At 44.8% G+C, this 25,176-nt stretch overlaps 1 protein-coding gene across 4 annotated transcripts in view; it reads left to right on the forward strand.

Moving 5' to 3' along the window:
• The window catches only part of MRRF (mitochondrial ribosome recycling factor), a 57,175-nt gene extending 43,942 nt beyond the window's left edge, over positions 1-13,233 (forward strand). For 3 of the 4 annotated variants that reach the window (XM_007178087.3, XM_007178085.3, XM_028165411.2), the window contains 2 exons: positions 3,292-3,451; positions 12,665-13,233. In XM_007178087.3, the coding sequence (XP_007178149.1) occupies positions 3,292-3,451; positions 12,665-12,742 (238 nt within the window). In that variant the 3' untranslated portion in view covers positions 12,743-13,233. Of the gene's footprint in view, positions 1-3,291; positions 3,452-9,550; positions 9,717-12,664 lie in introns of all 4 variants that reach the window. The other variant, XR_009008614.1, reaches the window with a different exon arrangement.
• Positions 13,234-25,176: the final 11,943 nt, after the last annotated feature.

Genomic DNA, 25,176 nt, shown 5'->3' on the forward strand with positions numbered 1-25,176 from the left:
AAAATGTCTGTCTTGACTTCAGAACCAGTGCCTTTCCATCATCCTGACTGCTTCTGATCTTGTAACTTGGATACCTTCGGCTCAACACCCGGAACCAGCATGCAGAGATGCCTCTCTTCCTCTCAGCCCTTCCTGTGCCTGGCGTCCCCTCCCCCTCCTCCCCGCCCCCCCCCCCCCACTGCACTCCCCTCTCCATTTCCTTAGAATATTGCCTCTGTATTTGCATCCTGAAACTGAAATATTTTTGTCAATGTCAGTAATTGAATATTATTATGTATGGAAACTGGTGTTAATAGTGTAGTAAGGTCACCTTTACATTAATAAATATAAAAAATACACTTTATTAAGGCCAAATTACGTATATTATGAATTTGTTTTCTTTATATAGCCATTTATTCTTAAGGGTTTTTTGAGTCCCAGTTTATATATTTTTGAATGTGTGATTTTTTTTTCTCCATGTAAAATATAAATATAACAATGTAGTGAAAAAGAAGTTGGTTAGATAAATTTTTTATTTTATTAAAGATTGTCTAAAAAGCAGGCTACCTATTTCAAGTTATATATGAAATATAAGATTAAAATACTTCTCTGTAGAGAAGTTAAAAGGTTTCTTACAGACTTAGATGCATTTATTTTCTGCCCCTCCTAGTATTTCAGCAGGATTAAGTTTTTTGAATCAGTGGATCAAGTTTTAATTTTCCTGTTCCTTCCTTATACTGACATATGCTTTGGCAGAACAAAAAAGAGACCTAAACATGTCAGCATGATTTTTGTTCAATGAATTAAAAACCATAAAAGTAACAAGATCTGATCCAAATCCCTAAACTCCTGACATGGTGGTTTTGTCCTTTTCAGTCCCAAGATTCATATTACTGACTTTGAAAAAAGCTTTGTGCCTGGAAGCAGAAGTTACAGCAGCAGTGCATAATTTATTTGAAATAGATTGCAAGGGGTAGGCAGCATGGAGTAGTGGGAAGAATACAGGCTAGAAAGTTCTGAATTTGAATCCCAGTTCTGTCACTCAAGCCCATCTGTGTACCTCAATTTCCTCATTGGAAAATGGGGGTTTTAGAATCTAGTTTGATAAGTTGTGAGGTTCAGTGAGGTAAAGTACTCATGTGGCATTGAGGGGCTTAATAATGGTAGTAATCAGGATTATTTTTATTTTGAGAATGTTTTAAGAACTTGAGAATTTTGAGAATTCAAATAGCTGGATCCAGAAGGATTTATTTATCACATAGCTGTTCCACTTTGTCCTCAGAGCTTATTCTTTCTCAAAATTCTTTCATTTTTTTTCTCATCCTATCAGGAAAAAAATACCAGGTAAATGCCACTAAATCTTTAACACCTGTTTGTCACTGTTTCACATAGAACATATATACCCAGAACTTGGGATTATCCTTACTGAACCAAAACCATGTAGATTTGAGGATCAGGAACCATTTGCCAGTGATCTCCAGTTCAGGACCCAGGAGGCAGAGGAATTTTTTCATACTAAGACTATTGGCTTTTGAGACAGGCCAGCCTAGGTTTGACTTTGTGTAAGATAACCAAACTTCTTTGGACCTTATTTTCTTCATCCATAAAATGGAGTTCGTGATCTTACAAGACCCTCTGTGACACAGCTTTCCAGCCTCTTTTCTTGTTACTCCCTTCTCTGTTATCTGTGCTCCAGTCAGTTCCTCGCATGAACATGATCTCGTTGTAACTTAAAGCCTTTGTACAGTGCTCTTTCTTCCTCCTGGAGATCCCTACCTGTACTGACAACTTTGCCCTCATTCTTTAGATCCTTGTGGTGTATTAGTCAGGATAGGATGGGCAGCGCTGTAGTAACAAGCAACCCCCAAATCTCCATGGCTAAAACAACAGAAATTTATTTCTTGCTCATGACGCATGGGGCACTGTTCATCATAGTCTCTCTGGGGCCTAAGCTGATGGAAGCCCCCTCTCAACTTGCACTGCGGCCAACAGAAACAAATGTGGTGCAGTGCACGCTGGCTTAGAAACCTTCTGCCCTGAGGCGACGCCCATTCTGCTCACACCTCATTGGCCAAAGCAAGTTGCACAGCCACACCAAACTTCAGAGGGGATGGGGAAGTGCATTCCTACTGGCAGGAATAAAAACCAGACTAAAACCAGACTATTAGTGAACAAACCTAATGACTACCATGCTTAGATATTATTTCCTCAGGAAAGTCTTCCCTCCCCAAACTGACCCCTCCCCAAACTCAGACACGCTCTATTGGAAAGGTCTGTTTACTTAGCTCTCTCCCTAGCTAAGCTCCCTCAGAACAGGACAGAGGTCTGTCACCTTCATCGTAGCACTCTGTACAACCAGCACTCTGACAGGTGGTAGGCGCTCAGTGCGGACACGACCAAGGAATGAAGGCAGGACAAACATGCTAGACTACTTTGCTGGCTTGTTGTGATGATTAAATGTGAAATAGGAATAACAACTGCTTCATACAGTTGTAAGGGTCAACTTACAAAAACGTATAAAGTGCCTGTCGCAGGCGTTTATAATAGGCCTTCAATGTGCTCATTGTTGTTATTATGATGAGGATATTAATCGTAAAAATAACTGACATTTATTAAGCATTCTTAATGTGCCAGACACTCTCATGGGTACTTTATGGAAGTTAACTGGTGCAGTGGTTCTCACATGTTGTGTCTGGGTCAGTGTTGAGGTGATTCACAAGTAATTTGCTATAATAACAGTTAAGATTCTGAAGGTTGCTGCTTATTTGTTTTGGGTGATTCAGAGGTATAGAGATGATGCTATTTCTGTAGCATCATCATCCATTGGCACTGCTTTCTTTAGTGGGAGACAAAGGGGTGGAATTATAGCTAATAGTTGCTTCCTTTTATTGAGCACTTAAAATGTGCCAAGGTCAGTGCTAAGCAATATACACGCATCATCCCATAATCTTCACACCACCCGTTTAAGTCAGGTACTGACTATCCCCATTGTACAGATGGGAACTCTGAGGAGGGGAAGTCAGCTATGCATCTAGTAAGGGGCATGGCCAAGATTTGACTTCAGGCCTGCCTAGACTCCCTGGCTCATGCTTTTAAGCAACACTCTTCTTACTGGCTGTTCTCAGCTGTCTCACCAGGAACTTTCCTTGACCTTGAGCATCCCCATGGGCGTGTGTCAGGAACGTGAAGACCCTCCACCGGCAGAGAGTAAAGTTACAAACTGCTGAGCTAGTGGACAAAGTGATGTTGAATTCTTGGCTGGCTGTTAATGCGTGGGATGATTTTGTTGAATGTTCTTTTGTCTTTTATCAGAGTAACCAGGGAGCACCGGGAAATGCTGGTGAAACTGGCTAAACAGAACACCAACAAGGCCAAAGACTCTTTACGGAAGGTTCGTACCAACGCAATGAATAAGCTGAAGAAATCGAAGGACAAGGCCTCGGAGGACACCATTAGGCTCATAGAGAAACAGGTACTGTTGCCAACAGATGTAGTGCTTATGTATCTGACCCAGAAAATCACTTGTTCATGTCTGAAGTGAGGAAAATGAAAACGGAATACTCCTAGTTCTTTCACTGATGTGATCAGTATTGGCTGAGTCTCTGTTCAGGACCTGGCCCTTCACTGGACCCTGGGGATAAGGAGGAGGAGAGGAAGCTGCTGACCTTCCACTGTGTTCCAGGCTCTAAGCTGAATGCTTTACAGCACTTCATTTATCCTCGTCACTACAAAGCTGTGAGGTGGGTGGTGAGGAAACTGAGGTCCACAGAAGGTAGATAACTTGCCCAAGGTCCCACTGCTGGTAAATGGCAGCAGTGGGATCCAAACCCAGCAGGCTGATCTCAGAGGCTATACTCTGATGCTCTCCTGTCTATGCTTGGTTGTCTGCGTGTGGAGATTTGGGGACTTGGCACTGTTCTTAGTGTGCTGAGTAGTGGCACTTCAACAAGTCTTAAAGGAGCTACTGGAGTGAGATAGTGAGAGGCGACGGGGAAATGTTGAACAGCATGTGTAAAGGTATGGTGATGGAAAAGAACACCATTCAGTTAGATAACCGTGGCTTGGACCCGGGATGACACTGGGAATGGACAGAGAAGACAGAGTGGCCAATTCATAGCAGGTCTTGTATACCAGGGTGATGAGTTTGAACTTTGACACGTCCAGAGGTTCCCACATTGGCTCTGCATCTTTATCAGTCATCCGTGGCCACAAGAATGCCGTGTAGCAAAGTACCTCGAAACTCAGTGATTTATATATCAAGCGTTATTTCTTATTCTTGTTTCTGTGGGTCAGCTGGGATGTAGCTGTTCTAGGATGGGCTCAGTGTACTTGCCTTTAGATCTTGGATGGGGCTCAAGTCTGCTGTGCATCTCTCCAATCTGCTGGAGTCAACAAGCTTCCCAGGACATCTTTTCATGGCAACAGCAGATGCCAAGCGCATAAGCCCAGCTCCTCAAGTACATTTTAAGCACCTGCTCTTGTCACAACCCACAGGCCAAGCAAATCTCACGGGCCGAGCCCAGCATCACTGGGGCAGGGAAGTATATATGTTCATGGAGGTCTGGGGGAAGGAGTGAATGCTTGTTGAACAATCATCTAATCTAATCTATCATCACAGCATTCCAGTCACTTGAGGAGCTAATAAAAATATGTATATCCTCCCCTCCCCTCCGCCTCCACTCCCAGAGACTGAGTCAGTGAGTCTGGGGTGGGGCCTAGGGATCTGCATTTAAAAATGATCCCCAGGTAATTCTGAAACAGGAGCTCCCTTGAACGCTTATTTTTTCAGACAGTGGGGGCCTCACACTTGTGTTCAAAAGATGACTGTGGTGGCTGGGTGGAAAACGGATGGTAAAGGGCAAAACCGGAGGCCCGGAGGCTGTTGCAGAAATCCAACCGGGAAGTGGTGGTGGCCTGAACTCGATTGGTGCCAGTGGAATTACGACGGGAAGATGAACTTACCGTCTTGAGGAGACAGAATTTTTAACGTTTAGCATAATATAAAGGGCTTTCCCAAAGCCTCCTCGTCCACAGTAAAAGCGTTATCTTAGGAAGATTGAACCGGAGTGTGGGCAGGATGGGGAGTAAAAAGGGAAGCTGCGGGAGGCTGGGAGAGCCGGTAGGGGGTCATCAGGAGGAGGGCGTAAACTGGCTAACTACTCCCTTCTCTTAGACTTGCAGTTAAAATGCTAGTCGTCGACCAGGCCCAACAGTCACCCTAGGGGAGAATTTTAGATGGATGCCTGGCCCGCTTCTGCATTTTCTGATTCAGTAGGTCTGCCTAGGAATGTGCATTTTTAAAGAACTCCCAGATGTGCGAAAGCAGACAGGAAAGGTAGTGACCTGGAAGCACTGCAGCATACCCATACCCCTGTAACGGCACCCGTGTTAGAAAGAGGTTGTTCCGCGCTTGATGTCTTCTAACCTTGGAGAAGTTACTTGACTCCTTGGAGTCTGTTTCTTCTGTACAAAGGGATTTGTAATTCCGCCCTTGAAGGGTTGCCCTGGGATGCCAGAAGCACCATTAGAGTATGTGACACCTAGCCCCTCAGAGCACCCTTCCTGACCTCTTTGTTCCCTCCGCTTTGCCTGCATTAGCTCACAGAGGTGCAGAGACTAGCCTGGCCTTTTCTGAGCACTGCCCAGGCCTTGTAAGAGTCCAGCTGGGGCAGCTCCTTGTCTGTCTCCCAGGGGATTCCATCGCTGCAGTTGACTCTTGGCCTTTGTGTTGCTTCCTGGTGGTGAGCCTGGTGGTGAGGCCCCAGGACCTCTGGGGCCTGTCAGGCTCTCCTCACTCAGCAAGTCTGGGCATCTGCCTCAGGGACCAGAGCCCACGCTCCTTGAAAAAAGGAAGAATGATCAGATATCCAGCAATCTCCTTTTTCTTTTTTTTGTAATCTGTCTTCTTGTACTTTTAAAAAAATTATTGAGGTAACATTGATTTATAATACTATATGTTTCATGTATACAACATTATATTTCAACTTCTGTACACACTACAGTGTGGTCACCACCAAAAGTTTAGTTTCCACCCGTCACCATACAGTTGACCGCCTTTACCCATTTTGTCCTCCCCCCCACCCCGCTTCCCTCTGGTAACTACTAAATCCATTCTCTTTATCTGTGTGCTTGTTTTTGTTTTGTCTGATTTGTTCACTAATTTTGTTTTTTGGGTTTTTAGTTTTATTATTTTTTTATACCAGCACTCTTTTTTTTTTCTTTAAATTTGTTTATTTTTCTTTTTGGCTGCGTTGGGTCTTCGCTGCTGCGCGCGGGCTTTTCTTTACCTGCGGCGAGCGGGGGCTCCTGTTCGTTGCGGTGCGCAGGCCTCTCGTTGGGTGGCCTCTCCTGTTGTGGAGAACAGGCTCTAGGCATGCGGGCTTCAGTAGTTGCGGCTCGTGGGCCCCAGAGCGCAGGCTCAGTAGTTGTGGCGCACGGGCTCAGTTGTTCCGCGGCGTGTGGGATCCTCCCAGACCAGGGCTCGAACCCATGTCCCCTGCATGGGCAGGCGGATTTCTATCCACTGCGCCACCAGGGAAGCCCCTATACCAGCACTCTTGATAAAACCTACTTGACAAAGATCTCACCCGAAGCCTTCACTCATTAGCACCTGCCTTTTCACCTTTTTCTTCAGATTAGACTTTTTTATTTCGTGCTTATTACTGTTGATTATTATTATTTTCCAAAATGAAAATAACTTTATTAGTTTTTTTCTTATATTAAACTAATAGATGTTTAGTGTATATTAAAAAAAAAATTAAGAAGAAAGTAATTGCAATCTCATCACACAGAGATTACCCTTGTTAACATTTTCTTGCAGGCCTTCAGGTTATCTCTGTAAACACATATGTAATATTACAAGAAAAAGGATAATACTATATATATTACATGATATATCCAGTGCAATAATCTTTATTATTTAAGATATTATCACTTAAATATTAGTTCTTACCATTGTTGTTAATAACTTTATTTACTGTCATATGGTTAAAAGTTTGCACAAGAAAATACTCAGTTGGGACTTCCTGGGGGTCTGTGGTTAGGACTCGGCACTTTCACTTACAGGTTCCGGGTTCGATCCCTGGCTGGGGAACTAAGATCCTGGAAGCCATGTGGTGTGGCCAAGAAAGGAAGGGAAGAGGGAAGGAGGAGGGAGGGAGGGAAAGGAGGGAGGGAGGGAGGGAGGAAATACTATTACTGTTTTATGTCTAACCTTTATGCATTTTTTTTCTCCACATATCTAAGTAAAGCCACTGTAATCATGGTCATTCTTATTCTTTCATTCAGATAAGTGTTTTCTTCATCCCGCACTGAAGGGATACGTGAAACAATGTTAACATTTTTGGTAATGCCTTCAAATGGGGATCATTTTGTTTAACTTCTTACAGAAAAGCTTGAGTAAAATAAATATTAATTGTCTTTTTGCACGCTTCATTTTGTTCTTTTTCCCCAACAGAAGGCACCGATCTGGAGTTTTGGGTGCGATTTTTTTTGTTTTTATTTTTTATTTATTTTTTTTAAATAAGCAAGGCAGGGGCTGATTGTTGCTGATTGTTGCTTTATCAAAAAGTTTTAGTTTTTTTTTAAAATTTATTTATTTATTTATGACTGTGTTGGGTCTTCGTTTCTGTGTGAGGGCTTTCTCTAGTTGCGGCAAGCAGGGGCCACTCTTCATCACGGTGCGAGCCTCTCACTATCGTGGCCTCTCTTGTTGCGGAGCACAGGCTCCAGACGCGCAAGCTCAGTAATTGTGGCTCACGGGCTTAGCTGCTCCGCGGCATGTGGGATCTTCCCAGACCAGGGCTCGAACCCGTGTCCCCTGCATTGGCAGGCAGATTCTCAACCACTGCACCACCAGGGAAGTCCTCAAAAAGTTTTTTTTAATGTATTTGTTTACATTGTTTCTGAGCAGTGTAGGCTCATTGTAGAAAATTCAGAAGACTGTTCTTAAAAATGGAGAAAAATTCACCCCATAGTCCCACATTTGGGGATATTTCTCCTTCCCCCCTCCCCTTTTTTAACTACATAGTTTTTAACATGATTGAAAACTTATAGTTTACATACAATTTTGTATCCAGCTTTTTATTTTCTGTTTAGCATTGCCTATTAGCATTTTCTTTTCCTTAAAAAATACTCTTTTGTAAACAGCCGCATTCTGATGGTTGCAAAATAGTCCATCTTGTGGTTATACCATAATTCACTTTCATAAGCCCTCTTGTTGGACATTTAGTTTGTTTAAACTTTTTTTGTTATAAATAAGATTGCAGTGAATATTTTTATAGATAAATCTTTGTTGAAATGACTTCCCCAGGGTAGAGTGTCATGTGTGGAATTATGGCACAAAGGGAACGCGTATTTTTAAGGTTCTTGATACGTGCTGTCTAAATCACTTGCAGGGTGTTTAGAACATGTGTATGTTAAAAATTTTTTGCCTTTCTAATCCCTAACATTTGAACCTAGAATTTTTAATGTGAACTTAAAATGTTGCTCATCTTGGAAGTATTGTTTTTACTTCCACACTCCACAGAAAAGATTTAGTTATTCTTTCTATAAATCCATAAACCTTTCTAGAGGATAATATGGTAGTATATACCAAAACCCATGCAATTTCTGATTCCATTGACTTAAGGATTTATTTAAAATAAGTTATCAAGAATCTTATCTACAGCGGTGTCCATTGATGTATTATGTATAATAGAAAACTGGAAACTGTCTAAATTTCTGATAGTAGGAAAATAGCTTGTTTTACATCCATTTGCTGGAATCCCTATATATAGACAGTTATACTTTACAGATACAGTAAATGTTTTTGGAATGTATTTTTTTTAAGGTAGGTTATACTATAATATTCCATTTTTATAATGAAAAAGTATCATGTAAAAAAAAAAAAGTATCATGTATATGAAAAAGTTGGCAGCTTATTTACTTCAAAATGTTAATGGTGGTCATTTGGATTATGAACAATTGTAATTTTATTCTTTGTGAAATTTTCTTTTTTTAAAAATTTCCAAAATTCTTTTGAGTCAGATTTTTTAAAACTGTATTATAAAAGTGTTTCACCTTTGGTATATAAGAATGAAAGGATTCAGTTGTAGGTCCTATTCCTGCAGTCATGTCTGATCTCCACCTCTCCTCTACCACCTTCCCAGCCCCCAGCCCAGGCCATCTCTGCTGAAGAAGGACCAGGGTCTTCCCACTTGGGACTCTGACATCTGTCAGCCTGCTGTTTCACCTTCACTTTAGTTTGCTATAAATGGGTCTGCTGAACATTAAAGCACTTGGCAGAAACCACCAGTCAATCTGGCCAAGATCCTTTCACTGCTGCTTTTTTCTGAGAAACAGAGCCGCTCTGAAGCGAAGCTGGGTGCTAGTGAGGCTGAAGGGCTCCTAGCAGACTGTGCAGGCAGGCAGGCAGGAAGGCTGGACTGAGTGAGGCCGTGGGTGGGAGCAGGACCCACGGGCACTGTGGGCGTTCTAAGCTTTGCTACCCAGGCCTGCCCCGGGGGTGCACTGTGTGCTCTTAACGGTCTCCCTTTTCTGTCTCTGCCTTTCATTTTCCTGAACATATAAGGAGCCAGCGTGATGATGATGATGATCATGACCATGACAGTGATGATGATGTTGATGATGACGTGATCATCTTCATGAGGCAGCATGTTGTCATGGAAAGGGCTCTTGCTCTGGAGGCAGACTGGGCTGGATTCGAATTCTAGCTCTTTCACTTCTCAGCTGTTAAGGTCAGCAAATGGCTTCACCTTTCTGGGCCTGGTTCCTCATCTGTAAAGTGGGAGAAGTAATGCCTATCTCACAGGATTGGTACGAGAACCAAATGACACAACATACTTTTAAGTAGCTAGTATGGTTGCTGGTCTTCAGTAATTGCCCTCTTTGTCCATCCTACTCCTCTCTCTCTCAACCTTATGGCTTTGAATATGGGAATGGGATTAACTGTTTTAATGAGTCTAGCACAGCCTCCCTTGAATGAGGAAGGACTAGGCCAGGTTCTGTGGGATCCCCAAAGGGAGTAGCAGCTTTAAACTGGCAATCAGGGGTAGGTGAGTTCTTGGCTCAGTCATACCAGTGACTTTTTATGTGATCTTGGGCAGGTTAGTTAACATCTTATGCCTTGGTCTACTCCTCTGTAAAATGGGGATAATAGCTGTCCCACCTGCCTTATAGTATAGGTATGTAACGTTGTTGGATTTGAACGAAGTGACAGAGGACAAAACATTTCTGCATAGTGTGAACTACTGTGCAACTGTCAGGTGAAATCATTAATATTCACAGTATATTAAAGGGAGATAATAATAGTATTTCATACATTTTGAGGGTTATGTGAAATAATGCATGTAAAGTTTTTAGCCCAGTGTTTGGCTCCTAGTAAATAGATGCTGTTGTTGGTATCCTTGTTGTTGTTAATCATCGTTATTTTAAGATGGGAAAGATGAACTTGCAGGTGGACTGTCCCAAGGGCACTTTGTGCCTGTAATATGGCAGAGAGTTAGTAAATATTTTCATCAATTGATTAATTTGAAAAGAAGTCAGAAAATGATAGTAAAAATCAGAGTAACAGAAGCAACATTTGCATAGCAAATAACCAGTTTAAACGTACTTGTATATTCATGGTTTTGTTTAACCCTCACAGTTACTCTCTGAGGAAGGGACTAGCATCCCCATTTGAGATATGAGGAAACTGAGACTCAAAGTGGGAACTTGCACGTTGTCACCCCACTGAGAATTTAACCCATGACCCATGTTGTCAGATTGTTCCCGTAGGTCCTCTTCCTCCCCCCAGTCCCCGTCTCTGTCCCCAGACACCATTTTTCCAGAGGAGGCTTGCAGCCCTCGTTCCTGGCCATCCCAGGCTGCCACCCTGCAGGTGCTGAAGTGCTGCTGGGCACCACGCCACACCCCATGCAAGGCGGCTGCTCGGGGTGGGGGCACAAGAAGCCTGCCAAGGGTTTGTGTCGGCTGAGTGAGGAGGCCCAAGCGGCCGTTTCACGCTGGTCCTGTTCCGGAGTGCCCAGCAGCCCCAGGGGAAAGCCTTGCTCTCCCCACTACAAAATATGCAGCTGCTGCTATGGCAAGAACCTGGCTGTCTCCCTGCCTGGGACCAATTGCTCCAAATCCTTTCCAGTGCACTTATTTCCCAGTTCCTGGCCAGGGCCTGTGGTCTGCAAATAAAGATGTCAAACAGCCGCCGTGCTGCTGAGCACACAGATCCTGGGCAACACGCAGCCCCCTTCAGAGCTTCCTGCCTGAGGCTTCCTGCCTGAGGCCCCTTTAGACATGAGAGGGAGGCTGCAACGCTCACTAAATTTTGTACCGTGTTTTGTTTTTCATTCTTTGAGGGAGTATATGTTTATTGCAGGAAATGTGGAGAAAATAGAAAAGCACAGAAAACTAATAATTATTCATTTAGCGAATATTTCCTGAGCACTTGCTATGTACTAAGTTTTATGCTAAATGTGACAGATACCGACATGAATAATACATTTCCTGTCTTCCCATCACTAGACGATAATCACTATTAACATTTTGACACATTTTCTTCTAGTTTAAAAAATATGTGTATTTTTAACGTATTTGAGATCATTTCTACTATGTATATACACATTTCGTATTCTGCTTTTTCTTTAATTCAAGGGTAACATGAGCATGTTTCCATGATATTATAAATAATATCTTGAAACATTATTTCTTTTTCTCTGATTACGAAAGCAATCCAGGCTTGTTATAAAACAGACATTTCAGAGCTATATACTGGAATGTTATTTATATTTATACCCTCTCCATGAGAAATAGACAGTCTTAACCCTTTTTAACGGCTGTATGTATTCAATTACATGTGCTGTCATTTTAAATTTTCTGATTTATGATTATAAGCTTTGGTATATATCTTTGCATATAGAACTTAAGAACATTTTCTCGGATCCCATTTATGTGGTAATTTCCCAGTTGAGAGAGTTTGGGGTTAAAAAATGGTAATAAGAACATTTGCATCAATTTGAATTCCTATTGGTGATATGTGAGTTTATCCATTTCACCATAGCTCTGGCACTGAATATTATAATTAAAAACCACAACATCAAATTTTGTTAACTATGATAACTAAATTATATCTTGTTTTAATTTGCATTTCTTCAGTGTCTATTGAATTTTCCATGTTTGTTAACCAGAGGTACTTCATCTTTTTTCAGTACTTTTTTTCTGCTTGTCTGTTGGGATCTTAATATTCTCCTCATTAATTGGTATGAGGGCTTTATATAGCAGTGTCTGAGGTGTAGGAAATTCTAGATGTTCATTAAGGGACAGATAAGACTGGCTTCTCTGCACTCTGTAATAATAGTTAACTATTTGGGGCTGTGCAGTCAGACTACCCGGGATTAAAGTCTGTCATTGCTGCGTTCTAGCTGTGTATCCTGAACAAGTGATTTTAACTGCCTCAGTTTCCTCACATGTGAAATGGGGATGATAATACTATCTCATGGTATCTATTTCTTGCCGTTAGGAGTCAATAAGCGTATGTATACGAAGTTCTTAGTACAGTGCCTGGCTGGGATGCAATTCATGTGAGCTTTTGTCACCATTATTATTTCCCAGATAACCTTTCATAGTTCTGGAATATTTCTTCCCCTCCCCTTCTCAGCCCGTTATCAGGTTGTCTCATTCTGTGTTTCTGCAGATCAGCCAAATGGCCGACTACACCGTTGCAGAGCTGGACAGACATCTGGCAGTGAAAACCAAAGAACTCCTTGGATGAAAATCCCCCAGGGGCCAGCAGTGCTCCCAAGCCCAGTTTCTAGTGGATCCCATGGTGGCAAATTGGCACCTCTCCACCCCATCCACACGGAAGGCTGTCACCGTGCACTTGTCAGTCCTTGGAAGGCCCAGCCTTCCAGTGGGACACTGTTGATTCTCTTCCTCCTGTCCCCTGTCCACCCCATCTGCTCTGGACCTCCTGGCCTGGGTGGCCCTCGGAGAGTCTCTGTTGCTGACAGAGGGCCTTTACTTGGGCCATTTGCCTTGACTGTGACGTCACCGAGCTGTCAGGACCATTGGCAGGCGTAGCACTGCCTGCTCCTCATCTTGGGAGCCTCCTTTTCAAACAATTAGTCAGGCCCTGTCCCCACCTTTGAACTCTGCTTGGGCCAATGTGGGCCTTCACCTGTGCCTGGATACCTTTGCTAGAGGCCCATTTTCACCACATAATAAAATCTAAATAAATTGATTGGAAAGAATAACAACCGCAAAGGATGGAATCAGTCTGAATTAATGATCTCTGAGTACCTCTGTGTAAAGCATCCAGAGCAGCGCTTTTGCCTCTGAGTCATCACACATGCTCTTTCCTCTGCCTGGACCATTCTCCCACTCCTCACCTGGCTGGTCCTGTTCATCCTTGGCTCTCAGCTTGGATAGCACTTCCTTGAGGAAGTCTTCATTTTTCCCCCAACCTAGGACGCCTGTTATTGGCTCTTCTAGCACCGTCCACTGCTTTTATCTGAACCTTAATTGTTCTTTTTGATAATTAGTCTGTATGTTTTTAGTTTCCTTAGAAGTTAGCATAATGCCTGGAACACAGTAGGCATTCAAATGTGCTGTGAATGAATTGCACATAGTAGCTACTCCACAAATGCTGGCTTCTTTTCCTTTCTTTCTGGTCTTAACACGGTTATTCTGTCATTTTCTACTCTTTCCTTTGTCCTCAACATTTACTTGGTAATGAGATCCCTGTCCCCAGGGCCTACCTGTTATTGATGGACAAGTCGTTTATTGTGGCTCATCTTTGGGTACTAGGTTAAGTTAGGTTTCCCCCCCAGTAATTTTTTTTTCCTTTGCTCTTTTGTTCATTCATTCATTCATAATATAGCCATCATGAGCTAGATACAGTTCTAGGTAATATTTTTAATCTTCACGGTAAACTCACAAGATGCGTTATTATCTCCATTTTACAAATAGGAAAACTAAGACCTGACAATATTAGATAACTTGCCCAAAGGGTTAGAGGGTTTCATTATTCATTGTCAGTCTCATTCTACAGAGAGGGGAGAGCTCAGAGAGGTTAAGTTTTTTTGCTTGGGGTTACCCAGCTAGCAACTGGCAGACCTGGGAGTCACACTGAGGCCTGATCTCAATCATGTTCTCCTCCCACTTCGTCCTGCTGCTGTCACAAACGGTGAGCACCAACGCTGTGCCAGGTACAGTGCTCTGTGCTGGGAATACAAAGATGGGTGAGATGTGACCCCTGTCTTTGAGAGGTGCATGGTCACTGGCCTGAGCTGCTGTCTATGATGTCTTGGGTGGAAGGTAGGAAGTTTATTCCAGTTCTGCCAGATGTCTGTCTTTAGAAAGGAACCCACTCTGGCAGCAGCAGGGCCTGGCTGCCTTCCTTCGAAGCAGCATCCAAGTTATCATTGCTGTTTCACTCCTCTCAGACTCTGTCCTGTGCGAGAGGTAATAAGGGTTGCACTCCTCCCTCTGCTTGTACTGGCAGAGCAGCTGCACGACAGCCAGCGGGATTCAAGGTCAGAATTAGGCCAAAGATGAAAGAAGCGAACCATAATCTCCTGCCCCGCTTACCTGTCCTCAGTCCAACCCCATTCACCAGCCCTGAGCAGCCATCACACGATCGGAAGTCAGCTGGGGGAGGGACAGGGGTAGAAATAGCAATCAAGGAGCCTTTTTTGGAGTAAGCCACATGGCAGGGGCTTTGCAGCAGTCTTTTGTGAGTGGCCAAAATCCCCCAATCACTGCAAATGTGCTTCTCAAAGATGCAGGATTTTTTAATAAACAGAGGAAATGATAAATTATGTTGTAACTCCACTCCAAAGGCATTTGGTTCTTAACAGCCAAATCCTCTGTAGTCTTTAAATAAACAAAAACTTATTTGGTGAACAGACTGGGGAGGGGGGGTGGGGGGGGTGGGAGGAGGCGGGAATGAAAGATTTTCTGTACTTGGGTTCCACATGTCAACAATTTCTCTCCTGTGTGTATGTTGGCCAAAGCCGTATATCATGATAAATGAATAAAGGAAAACCTGGAGCCCAGGGCAGTCAGACAGCTCAGCAAATGGCTTTCAGCTGATTGCTCTATTTCAGTTGACATTTATCAAAGAGTTTCTCTGCTACTCTGTATGTCAGGCCTGCAGTGGTGGCAGGGACAAGAGTGAGACTACCTGTTTGGATGTGCTGAGGAATGAGTAATGCTGGAGCAATTCATTCTCCCTCCTTCAGTCTCTCTCTTTCAAAAAGAAAAGCTGGGTATGGAAATTCTCACACTTGCCAGGAGAATTAACCACCTCCTCTATTCAGTTCAACGGCTTTCAAAGTCCCATGAAAAATACAGGCCAAAGAGAATTTGAGAACTTTTTTTTTCTTTTTTTTTTCTTCTTTCTTCTACGTGTGTGTGTGTGTGTGTGTGTGTGTGCTAAAATTACAAAAGGTATGTAAAAAGTTAAAAGAGACACTTATCACAAGTCCTGAATCGTACTCCCTTTAACAATTAGATGTATATACTTCCAGACCTTTCTCTATGCATGCATAATTTTTAAAAAACAAGGATGGGAACTATTCTTTTCCTATTTTGAAGCTTGCTTTTTTTTCCCCCAGCATATCATGGCCATCTAGCCATGTGTGAACAAGTAGATAAAATTCATCCTTTTTCATTGTAATACAGTATTCCTACAGTATTCCACAATAAGGATGTACTGTAACTTATTTTACTATCACTCATATGATATTTTAAAAAATCATTTCACATGCATTGGAAGATGTTTCTACTTAAAAAAAAAAATTTTTTTTTTTTTTTTTGAGAAAAAAGAACCCCTAGTCTAAGTTTATCTCTTTGGTAAGTTCTGCTCTTTATCTCTTTGGTAGATTCTAGTCAGCCTCAGACTAATGTATATTAAGTGTCTCTGTGGACCAGGTACCATGCTGAACACTTCACATGCGTTACTACATTTAAACTTCCGAACAATCCTAGTTGGTGTAGGTATTACTCCTACCTGTGTTTACATATTGGAAAACTGAGGTTCAGAAAGGGTATTTAACTTGCCCAAGGTCACACAGTAAGTGCCAAAGTGAAGTTTGAGACTCAGATCTGACTTCAAAGTGGGCTCCTGGTCAGTGTGCTTCAGTTTGTAAGTCTTCACTGAGCACTTACTCAGAATGCACCCAGCACTCTTCTGGGCCCTGAAGGTGATATAAGAGAAGCAGAAAGCTCGCTTTGTTAAAACAGAAAGCTCTTTCTGGTAAAGGACTGCATGTAAAACAGTACAGTGGCTGGCACATAGTAAACACTGAAGAAATGGTAGCTCTTATGGAGCCAGTAAAGATTACATATTTATACCTCCCTTTTGACCGACTCCTCTAGAATGTGTCATAGAACCAGGGAGCAAGCGGAAAGGCCACCCAGCAGTGAATAATGATAATAACAACAATAATAGTATTGACAGCATCAGTAACTAATGTTGGCTAGGTGTTTTTTCATTTTCAAAGTTCTACATCCTTTATCCCATAGAAACCATTGGACGAAGCTTTGCAATTTCTTTTGCTCTAATGTCAGTTTTCATGATGTGTATGAAAAGGTGTATTCTCTATTTTTGGGGGGAGTACAAGTTTTGTTACATATACAGGAAATGTATTTTATAGATTATGTTGTTTGGATTTTCTGTATTTTTACTGATTTTTTGACCCCGGATGAGACTTGGACTGAAAGTGGTATGTTTTAGCCTTCTGTTAACGAGCACCTCTATTTCTTCTTGCATTTTCTGTAATTTCTGCTCTGTGAAAGCGCTGCTGTGTTGTGGTGCTGCAGAGATAGTCTGACTCTTATCTTCTTCGCCCCATTCAGTGCCAGGAGTCTGAGTTCTGTCTTGTCATATATCAAGATCACAGCCCTTGCTTTCCTTTTGTTTAAGTCTGCTTGGTGTATCTTTCCCATTCCTTTCTTTTTAGCCTTTTTGGGTCAGTGTTTTAGGTGTATTTCTTTTGTAGAGTTGGGTTTTGTTCTATGAACCATTCTAAAACTCCTTTCTTATTTTTATCTTTATTTTTAATTGTCGTAAAATACACATTACATAAAATTTGCCAATTTTAACCGTTTTAAAGTATACAGTTAAGAGTGTTAAGTACATTCACATTGTTGTGCAACCAATTTCCAGAACTCTTTTCACCTTGTAGAACTGAATCTCTGAACCCATTAAACAACTCCCATTCCTCCTCCTCCCAGCCCTTGGCAACCACCATTCTACCTTCTGTCTCTATGAATTTAACTGCTCTAAGTACCTCATATAAATGGAATCACACAGTATTTGTCTTGTTGTGACTGGCTTATTTCACTTAGCATAATGTTGTAGCGTGTGTCAGAATATCCTTCCTTTTTAATGCTGAAAAATGTTCTATTGTCTGTATATATGAGACTCCTTTCAATAGGTGACTTCAACCCATTTATATTTATTGATAATACTGATATGTTTAGTAGAACCCATTTACTCTTTCTGTGCAATATTAACACTAGGTGACTTGGTGGGGGTTTTTTGCTTATTTTTTAAAATTTAATTTAGTTTTTTTTTTTAATACAGCAGGTTCTTATTAGTTATCTACTTTATACATACTAGCATTAGGTTGAGAAGTGCTCCTTCTGCAGAGAGGAAGTTACTGTTTGTTGAATGAATAAATGAGTGATGATCCTTGTCTCTTATATTCCTTTCTTCTGGTCTCTGTTTTTTGTTTTTGTTTTTAATTTATTTTTGGCTGCGTTGGGTCTTTGTTTCTGCTTGCAGGCTTTCTCTAATTGTGGTGAGTGGGAGCTGCTCTTCTTTGCGGTGTGCAGGCTTCTCATTGCAGTGGCCTCTCTTGTGGAGCACGGGCTCTAGGTGCTTGGTCTTCGGTAGTTGTGGCACGCAGGCACAGTAGTTGGTGGCTTGCGGGCTCTAGAGCGCAGGCTCAGTAGTTGTGGCGCATGGGCTTAGTTGCTCCGCGGCATGTGGGATCTTCCCGGGCCAGGGCTCGAGCGGGTGTCCCCTGCATTGGCAGGCGGATTCTTAACCACTGTGCCACCAAGGAAGTCCCTGGTCTCTGTTTTAATCCATCCTGTGCTGTTAGGTTAGATCAACCTGAAACATAGCCTTTATGATGTCACTCTTCTACCCCAGAACCTTCCATGGCTCCCCATTGCCTGGTGAATTATGTCCAAACTCTTCTCCCTGGCATTCAGTAACTTCTGCAGTCTCTCTCTTTAGCTGTGATACACCTCCCACGACTACTCTATTAATACAGCTAGTGCCTATGCTGAATGGAATTATTAGCTTTTCTAACATTTTGTGCTGCTTTCTTTCACCTCCATGTCTTTTCTTGGGCTCTTTTCTTTGCCTGGTGTGTGCTCCTTTAAATCCCTGCCCAACCCAGTAGGCAAAATTTCTATCTAACCTTTAAAGGCCTTGTCCTTCCTTGCACCAACCCGTTCATTTCTTTAACTATTCCTCCTCATCCTGACACCTACGTATGCGTATTGAGCATCTCCACTTGGATGGGCCTCATGCACCCGAACTCCGCCGGCCCTGCCTGGATTGCACGTGCCCCCCAGGCTTGCTCCCTGTCCTGCGTTTCCTCGGAATGGCATCACCTCCACCCAGGTGCCAAGCCAGGACGTCAGGAGCCACCTGGGCTCCCCCTCATCCAGTAAGTCACCAGGTCCTGTCAGTTCTGGCTGCAAAGTGCTCTGCTTTCCTTTCTGGGTGCACCCTTGCGTGGTGTGAAGCACCCTTGAGTGGTGCGACCCCGGGAACAGATGTGGCACGTGTCCCAGGCGGGCCTTGCTGGGGTCTCTGGCCCCGCCTCTGAGGCAGATCACCGCTGGCACTAGGTGAGCCTTGTGTTAGGCCCCTGAAAGGAAGCCCCCTGATTTTTAACCTCCGGTCCCCTGACTAGCACAGTGCTGGGCTCAGAGCAGGTGTTAAGGAAATGTTTGTCCAATTGTAACGGGCCTGCCAGGCCTTGAATACAAATGAAGTCAGTTTATATCAGTAACCCAAAGTTTCTCTAATCACTCTCACCTGCTTGCTGAGACCTCCAGCCTCGTCTGCTGAATAGGCCTCGGGAGTTTCTGGGCATCTCCTAACGGCTTCCTCCCAAGCGTCCAGGATCACCGGCACCCACCATACTCCTCTCCCGCCCAGGCTACCCTTGCTGGCGCCTGTGGCCACGAATGCCACTTGAGTGGGCTCGCCTGTGCCCCTACTGGGAGTGTCAGCTTCGGTGACAAGAGTGCTGGCTCCCGGCCTTGGGATGCCTGAAGCATGTTAGGTGGGGTCTCTGAAGAAAGGGGGAGAAGTTTCCTTCTCTAATCCCAGGCTGCCCTCGGGATCAGCTGAAATCACCCCCTCTTTACTGTTAGGAATAACAAGTCCTGGGCTTTTGCTATGTATTAGGCAACTCTAGAGCTTATTAGTTTAATCATTTTAGAAATGAGGAAACATGAAGCCCAGAGAGGTTAAGTTACTTGTTCAAAGACACACAGACCAGAGGAAGACTTAGAACACAGGGAGTCTGGTGTCTGCCCACCTCAATACATTATTTTAAGTAAGAGACCAGAGGGGCTAGAAAGGACCTTGTGAGGTGCTGAAGTGGCCAGTGAGAGCTCGTGGGCTGTCCCAGTTTTGCCCTTTCCACCGTCAATAAAGGTCCCGCCACTTCCCTATGGGTACCAAGGAAGGGCTTGGACAAGATCAGTGGTTTCCACCTCAGCCAGAGAACCACTGCTGCTCCCTGACAACATTTGCACACATTTGAGGAAAAATAAGTAAGGCAAAGGCAATGTAGCGAATGTTTCCATAAAGTTAAATTTATTTAACTTAAAGGACTATTCTGTATTCTTACATCTTGCTCTTCCTACTTTTGTTTTTGGTGTTAAAATATTCTTTCTCTAATGGAATGGTAAGAAGTTGGTAATACTAAAAAAAAATCCTCGCTTAGAAAACTCAAAAGTTGGTCACCTTCTGTTGGTCCCCTCCATTATTTGTTTTTAACGGTACCGATGCATGAATCCCAAAGTCTGGGAGCTGTGGGACCTCCTGCCTACTCCTAGAGCTGACACCCCCGAGGCTGTCATCCCAGGGAAGCCGGAGCTGTAACCTGGGAGAGAAGCGAGGGAGGGAGGCGGTTTGACCTTTGTGGGTGTCAGGGACCCGGTGGGTGAGCAAGCAGTGGCTGTGAGGCAGAGGTTGGAACAGGACAATAGTCAATCAGCAGGGTTCAGAGACGCTCCAGGGAGGACGGATGAGCAGGGAGAGGTGAGTCAGAGAGAGGAGAGAGGGAGACAGAGACAGACAGGGAGAGACAGAGAGATGCACGCAGGGCCAGAGGGAGGGAGGGAGAGGGGCAGAATCAGAGACAAAGACACGCACGCCCGCGTGCACACATGCACGTGAACAAGCACCCGGATCAGCAGGTAGAGCCAGATAGAGACGGTCATAGAAACAGCAACAGATGGTGACAATGAGACCATTAACAAGTATTCCGAAAGAGAGACACTCGATAAGCAGAGACAGACACAGAGGGAGCTAGAGAAATACATACAAGGAGAGAAAGCGACAGAAAGCCAGGGAGAGGAACACAGAGAGATGGTTTAAAAAAATAAAAAGGAGGGCTTCCCTGGTGGCGCAGTGGTTGAGAGTCTGCCTGCTAATGCAGGGGACACGGGTTCGAGCCCTGGTCTGGGAAGATCCCACATGCCACGGAGCAACTAGGCCCGTGAGCCACAACTACTGAGCCTGCGCGTCTGGAGCCTGTCTGTGCTCCGCAGCTAGAGAGGCCACGATAGTGAGAGGCCCGCGCACCGCGATGAAGAGTGGCCCCCACTTGCCGCAACTAGAGAAAGCCCTCACACAGAAACGAAGACCCAACACAGCCAAAAATAAAAATAAATAAAAAAACAATTCTGTACATATTAAAAAAAATTAAATAAAATAAAAAAGTAAAAAGGAAAGAAAGAAAAGAAAAATGGAAAGAGACACACACCTAGACGCAGGCTAAGCAAAGCAGACAGAGACAGAGAGGGGGAGAGAGTGAGCCAGGCGGGTGGCTTTGCCGTGCGGGGGGCCCCAGGTTTGCAGCGCAGGGTGTGGGTGGAGGAAGAGGCAGCACCAGCCGGGCCAGGGCTGCAGGGACCAGATAAGGACGCCTGCCAAAAGAAAGCAGGGGAAGGAAAGACGTTTACGAATCCCTGGGGGGAGAAAGCCAGGGAGGCTGCCCCAGGCCCGGGAGAACAATGGGTACTTGACTTCAGTGGGTCATTAATGAGACAATTAATGGAAAGAGTAACAGAGGGCTCCCCAGGGAAGACTTGGAGAGTGGATAAGTGGAATTATTGTGAAGGCCGTTCGGGGGAGTTTTAAGGGGGGGGCCTGTCCCGACAATCCCAGATGTCCAGCATGCCAACTGCAGATTCCTGGCCTGAGGCATGGGACCTCCCCCAGCTCCCCGCTGTGCCCTGTGCCCCCCCACCCTGGACCCCTGCCAGCCCCCAGATGTGGCCCTGGCCTCCCTGTCCCATGCTTTTCCTGCTGTTGCTCCCTCTACCTCGAGTGTCATCCCTTGATTATCTGCATCCGTGGAAACCCTACCCATTCCAGGGATGAATAAATGTGGTGCATCCATCCAATGCAATGATGAGTCAGGGCCATATGTTTCAATAAGAACAGGGCTCCCAAAACATATTCTCACGGGCAGTGGAAAAAGCAAACGGAGTCATAAACAGTGTGACACCACTTATGTAAATTAGAATGACTGGAACACAAAGCAGTTCTTTTTTAAACTATGCCTGTCTTTATTTTGCATTATAAAATGATCTTTTTAAAGGGAGGGTTGTGAAGGGATACTTCCCAAATTCATAATGGTAGATTGCTACTGGGGAGTGGGGGGATGACTTAAAGGATACCTGACGTCATCTCACATATATAAATATAGCTGAAAACTTGACAGTATGGTAACTTGGGGTTGTGAAAATAGAAGTGGTTGTTACCTTCTTTTCTGTCTTTTTTTTTTTTTTTTTCTTATACTTAAGAAAATTTGTTTGAGAGAGACAGAGACAGAGACATCCTGGCCATCCTCCAGACTCAGCTCAATGCCACCTCCTGCAGGAAGCCTTCCAGGAACTCACCTCCCAGTCAGATGTGGTCTCCCTTTGCCCCGGTGCCAAACTCTCAAGTCTCAAAGCACTTTCCCTCTTGTGTTTCCCTTTGTGACTGTGTTTCCCATGGACTATCTTCTGCACCGGGCTCCTGTCAGCACAAGGCCGGCACAGAGGTAGTGCCCAGGGATGCCTGTGAGACTGAACCTCACTCTCCTTCCCACCGCTATAGGAGGCAGCCCACCAAGCTCTGCTCACATCTTAGACCCAACACACAATTGGTGTTAGTGGTGGGGGGTGGGGGGAGGGCCCTGAAAGTCAAAACATGGCTTCCAGAATGGGGATCTAGGTAGGGGAGCAGCTGCCATTCAAAAATGTTCACGGAGGAAGGAGGAGGTCTCGTTTGCTGTGACCAGAAAATCTTCCCACCCTGGTCAGCTGACTGTGACACCATTGCTAACAGAGCCTCAAGCTAGAGTCCCAGCAGAGTACCCCCCGCATCCCCAGTGGGGCATAAAGGCATTTGGCTCCTTCTACCCAAATCTACCCACTAAGCCCCCGAATTCGACCCAGTGAATCCCAGTTGCTGGTAAAATGGAGCCATTGTGGAGGTGGCAGGAAGGCCCAGTCCTGGCCCACCCACCCGGGCAGACATGGGCCCATCCATCACAGCAGCGCCATTTACTGAGCAATTCCTCTATTCTGAGCGACGTTATCTAATTTAATTCTCACAATAACCCCTGTTTTACAGGGGAGGCCTTAGAAAGGCTGACTTGCTCAAGGTCACAGGATGGCAGTAAGGGTTAGAGCTGGGACTCCAGTCTCGGGTCTGGGTGGCGGGGCTCCTTACTTCTAGGTAGCTCCCTCATTGTACAAAAGGGGATACTGAGGCCCAGAGAGGGAAGAACTCATGCATTAACAGCGTAAGTTGAGTGCCAGAGCTGGGACTTGATCCCAGATTTCCCGACCGCTTACCCGCCCACCTGCCCCAGGCTGCCCAGTGGAGTCTACCGAATAGCAGGATTTTTAATCCACTGGGCTCGGCAGTGTCATTATGCCTTCATGGGACATAAAACTGTAGGGTTTGGGGAGCAGGGAGGGACCTTGGAGATCATCTTGTTTGATTCCCTCTTTGTCGTGATAAGGAATTTAAGGCCGAAGGAAGGCAAGTGACTCACAGGGCCTCTTTGATGTCAGGAAGTCCAGGCCAAAGAAACCAGCCTCCCGACCCACCGAGTCCCTTGGGTTCTCAGAACATATTGACCCCAACTTTAAAGCCCATTTTAATAATCGGTACCTTGGTAGCCAAACCCGGAGCAGATTGGAAAGTATAAACTAGAATGTGGAGGAGAGCATCGTCCACACTGAGATATCTGTTAAATGCTGAATATATGAATGAATGAATGAATGAATGAATGAAGAATGAATGAATGGCTGCCAGGCTGATTTCTGCCTCCCACCTGGTTTCCCTTCCTCTGTCAGATTAATCATCTTAAACCAGCCTTTGCTGTGACGTGGCCCTGTTCAAGAGCTGGATAGCTCCCCGTTGCCTGGATAACTGAATCACCTCCTTCGTTCCTTCATTACGGTGGAGGCCCCTCCGACCCGTTGTCCATATGGTGAACTGTTCAAAATGCAAATCATGCTGCTCCCCTTCACAGCTCCCCATAACCTCCAGACAAAAGCCCCAGATTCTCACCCCCAGGTCTTAACTGCAAGGTTTGACTTGGACTGTCTTTCCAATCCCACCTCACAGCAGGCTCTCCCTTCCGCTGGCTCCAGCTGGCTCTGGCTGTGACTTCTCTCAGGTGCCCACACATGCCTGTCGCTTCAGGGACATGCCATTCCCCCTGCCTGGGGCACTCCAGACCCTGCCCCACCTGGCTCACTCCTATACATCCTTTAGATCTCAACCTAACGTCACCGCTTCCAGACAGCCTTCCCTGACCTCCCCAGATGGGATTCATACCCTCCGTTGGCGGTTCCCCACAGCCAGTCATCTGTCCCCAGCACCGCACCATCCCATTTGATTATACCTAACATCTTCAATGCCTGTATTCTGCCCAGACTGTGAGCTCCAAGTGGGCAGGGTCTGTCTTATTCACCAGCATGGGCTTAGTGCCGGAACAAAGCCTGGCACACGCTGTGTCCTCAATAAGTATTTGATGAATGATTGAAAAAATAGATTTGGCTCTTCGTTGAAATTGATTTATTCATTCAACAAATATTTATTGAGCATCTACTACGTGTCAAGCATGGTTCTCCACACCCCACAGTGGTGAATAAACCACCACAAAGTCCCTGCCCTCATGGAGCTTACAGTCTACTTGGAAGAGGCAGATATTAGAGAGATAAAGAAATAACACAAGGCCAGGCATAAGTGCTATGAAGGAGAATAAAGCAGGGGTAAGGGAAAAGCACTCAGTGCGTAGGTTTGGTGGGAGGTTGCCAGTTTCGATGGGGTAGTCAGGGAATGCTGCATGGAGGAGGTGACATTTCAGTGATGAGCCAGGGCTCCTGAGAAACACAGAGCCTCTGCCTCCTTTGGGCAGGCTGGGCCCTAGGTGTGTCCAGGCATGACAGTCACAGATCCCCAAACCCTCCCTGCCTCCCAAGGGCGGAAGCAAAAGGAACCCAGAAGAGGACTTTGGCCAAGGTTTTGAGGCAGGTGTGGAAGCCCAGAGCTGCTCTTCACAGCAGCCATGATTGGGCTCTTTCTGCGTGGCAAGAGGCGGCGATTGCTTTGTGCACCAAGGACTCGGCTGATTGTGGCCGGGCGATTGACACCCACAGACCGCGGCCGCCAGGGTTTACCGCGCACGCCAGCCCTGCGGCGGGCCGTGCGCAACGCGGCAGCCCAATCTCGCCTCCTATATTCAGAGTTGATTAGACGCTATTTCTGCCTGGATTTTCAGAAGGCTCAAGAGCTTTTTTAATCACTACAGTGGCTCATTACGGTTTTGCAGTGACACTCATGTCCTTCAGTTCTCTTCTCAGATTAGATTCTATAGTCAGATGAATATTGGATGATTTCATTACATACAAATGCAATCAACAGTTTTGCATAAA

The sequence above is a fragment of the Balaenoptera acutorostrata genome, chromosome 6 (genome assembly GCF_949987535.1).
Source record: "Balaenoptera acutorostrata chromosome 6, mBalAcu1.1, whole genome shotgun sequence".
Lineage (NCBI taxonomy): Eukaryota > Metazoa > Chordata > Mammalia > Artiodactyla > Balaenopteridae > Balaenoptera > Balaenoptera acutorostrata.